At 54.1% G+C, this 2,952-nt stretch overlaps 1 protein-coding gene across 1 annotated transcript; it reads left to right on the forward strand.

The window, feature by feature from the left end:
- Positions 1–1,656: 1,656 nt before the first annotated feature.
- On the forward strand, positions 1,657–2,295 carry GNI_158910 (hypothetical protein; the record flags this gene model as incomplete). Its single annotated transcript, XM_011136303.1, has 1 exon — positions 1,657–2,295. A coding segment is annotated over one exon (639 nt), but the record flags the coding sequence as incomplete, so codon positions are not given.
- Between the last annotated feature and the right edge of the window lie 657 nt (positions 2,296–2,952).

The raw sequence follows: 2,952 nt of genomic DNA on the forward strand, positions 1-2,952 counted from the left end.
TCGCTTCATGATCTCGCCCTTTAGTTTACGCACAGCGTCATTACCCCCGAAGCTCTCACTTGGTACGTGCGAATACGTGGTTAAGACCTTGTGAGCTAAAACTCGAACAAATTGATACAACGATGCAGCAGACCTTCGGCGATTTGTTCGTGACTTGCCCGACAGTTGTAAACTATTTATTCCATGTGGTATACGAAACTCCGACATACCTTTCGGCACCGATATCACCACCTTGAAGTCTTTGCTCTTCATGGCTTGGGATTTGGTATAGGCGGACGTGGAACACACATCCAACTTCTTCGGGATAATCTGCATACGCACAGTTGCCTTCAAAAACGTGCAGTCACTTGTGTCCGCAAAGTTGCCTTGGGCATCCACAATCATGGCCACCAAAGTTCCCACTAATCCGGCGCCATTGGAGTTGGTCGAACAATTTGCTTTCATGCACGAAATTCACAACGAGCCCGGAAAAAAATTGACTGGTCACACCGCGAAGGAAAAAAGCCAAACGGGAAGGAAGCCGAACGGGACGGAAGCCGCCGGTGACTTGACTTCACTGGGCGTGACGCCGTCACCGACTACGCTTTACGCAGTAAATTTTTTTGGCTTACATCAAAGATTTGTACTTCCGAGTCACTTCCTGCTTTATAGGACAGAGCTTTTTTTGCTGGGTGGAGCGACGACGAGTCAATTCGCACTTCCTAGTCTCGCGATTCTGGCATGCAGCACACAAACGTTGCTCTTTATGCACAAGTTGTTCTTTTTTGGGCGGCTGCAGCCTTCCATTACTTAACTCCAGACCGACCTCGCCGGCGTTCCGTTCCTTTCCCTTGGTGGCTGGTTGTGCGCTCCACCTTCAGTTACGCAGCCTTCCACTGGGGATATAAGGCCGACGTACCTCAGTGAGAACGCTCGCACGCGGTACTGCAACTACAAAAGACGCCGACCCCCGAAGGCGTGGCCAACTGTTCAGTGCTGACGTCGTCATTCTTGGTCTTCTTCTTCCTTGGGCCTCTTCTCGTTTTCGGCGTCGATGAATTCAGCGTCAGGCCAACCCCCTGCGGTAACGGCGAGAGCAGCCAGTGGTTCTGAGAGAAGCGGTTACTCTTGCACGTTATACATGTGCACGATATAAGTGTGGGGTTATGCCACCACGAGTGATGATTCGGTTGTTGCCAGTAGTAGCCTGTTTGGTTGCTGCGGAGGATTGCAGTTACGTGTGCTCGATAGACGAGAGTGTGATTAAGTCGAAGGAGTGTTTGGACCAATGCCAATCAGGTAAGGCGTTGGCCGAGGGGTGCACTCAGGACTGTTACACCAGTAACGTATGTTTCGACAACCTGATATTCGGGTTTAATGCAAGTGACAGCAATGAAGGGTATGTGAGTCAGATTACGATCTCACCAGCGGAATGCCACATAGCATGCAATGACCATATCGAATGTTACGCCTGGCAATGGGACTCCACCGGCACCGGCAAGTGTGTTCTCAAAACCCAAGAACAGATTGCCAAGGCTGAGACGCAAGAACTCTGGCAAGGACAAGACCGTGTCGACATTGACACCAACTTTTGTAACAGTGAGAGCGCACGGGCTTGCTGTGATATATTCGAAGGCATGGAAAACCTCTCTATGAATGTGTGCAATGTGACAATAGCTACCGCTGCGTCTGGCACTCGGACCTCAACATCGCCGGACCCAAGGATTGCAAACGCCGACTTGATGCCTGCGAATTTGCACCACCCTCCTCCACCACCACCACCGAAGGAGACTCCACCACTGAGTCGACTACCACCACCACTCCGCTACCACCACCACTGAGTCGACTACCACCACCACTCCGACTACCACCACCACTCCGACGACCACCACTACTGAGCCGACTACCACCACCACCACTGAGCCGACTACCACCACCACTACTGAGCCGACTACCACCACCACTACTGAACCGACTACCACCACCACCACCACCACCGAGCCGACTACCTCCACCACTACTGAGCCAACCACCACCACTACTGAGCCGACTACGACCACCACTGAGCCGACCACCACGACTACTGAGGCCACTACGACCACCACGACCGAACCGACTACAACCACCACTACTGAGCCGACCACCACCACGACCACCGACATCACCACCGCGACCACGGAAAGCACCAAGGCTCCAACTCCGACTCCGACGCCAGCTCCGACTCCGACTCCCACGCCAACTCCGACTCCCACGCCTACTCCGACACCAGCACCGGGCACCACGACGACAGCGCCGTCGAAGAAGAAGGGGACCATCGTGGCGGCCGCAGCTGGCGGCGCTGCGGCGCTGGCGGTGGCCGCGCTGGTCGGGACGCGGGCGTTGCAGTCGCCTTCCGAGCTGGACGCGCAATTCAGCGGCGACGCGGCGGCCGAGGGCGAACAGCGGACGCGAGAGCAACATCAAATGCTCGACGAGGGGCAGTTTGCCGGCGATGAATAGAAAGCGGCCAGTAGACAACTTTACACACCACGCACGATCTATGGTCATCGTGTACGACCACGGTCTAAGACCGACCGCTATATACGGCCATAATCTAATGCCACGTATTAGGGTCCTTCGCCAGCACGACCCTACCAAGGGATCCGGTCCCTGCGGCCGGATGAGTAAAGGTTTAGCCAGTAGGATGTCCGACCACTGAGAGCCGGTGAAGTGTAGGTCCAATCACTTAAGGTCCGATAGCTAATGTTCCGATAAGTAAATGCGCTAAAGGTAATGAGAACAGCCTTAAAGGTAATGGGTACGGTGTTAAAGATAATGGGTACGGCCTTGATTGCATTGTATACTGCCCAAAACTGGATTGCTTGCACCCCGTAGCTACCCCCAATAGCACATGCAAGATAGCCCACCATGAAGCGTGCGGTTCTTCTTTGGTCAATAGGTAGGCTGAGGGTTTAAGACCACGGAACGGAGTGA

Source organism: Gregarina niphandrodes, assembly GCF_000223845.1.
Source record: "Gregarina niphandrodes unplaced genomic scaffold scaffold00048, whole genome shotgun sequence".
NCBI classification, from domain to species: Eukaryota; Apicomplexa; class Conoidasida; order Eugregarinorida; family Gregarinidae; genus Gregarina; species Gregarina niphandrodes.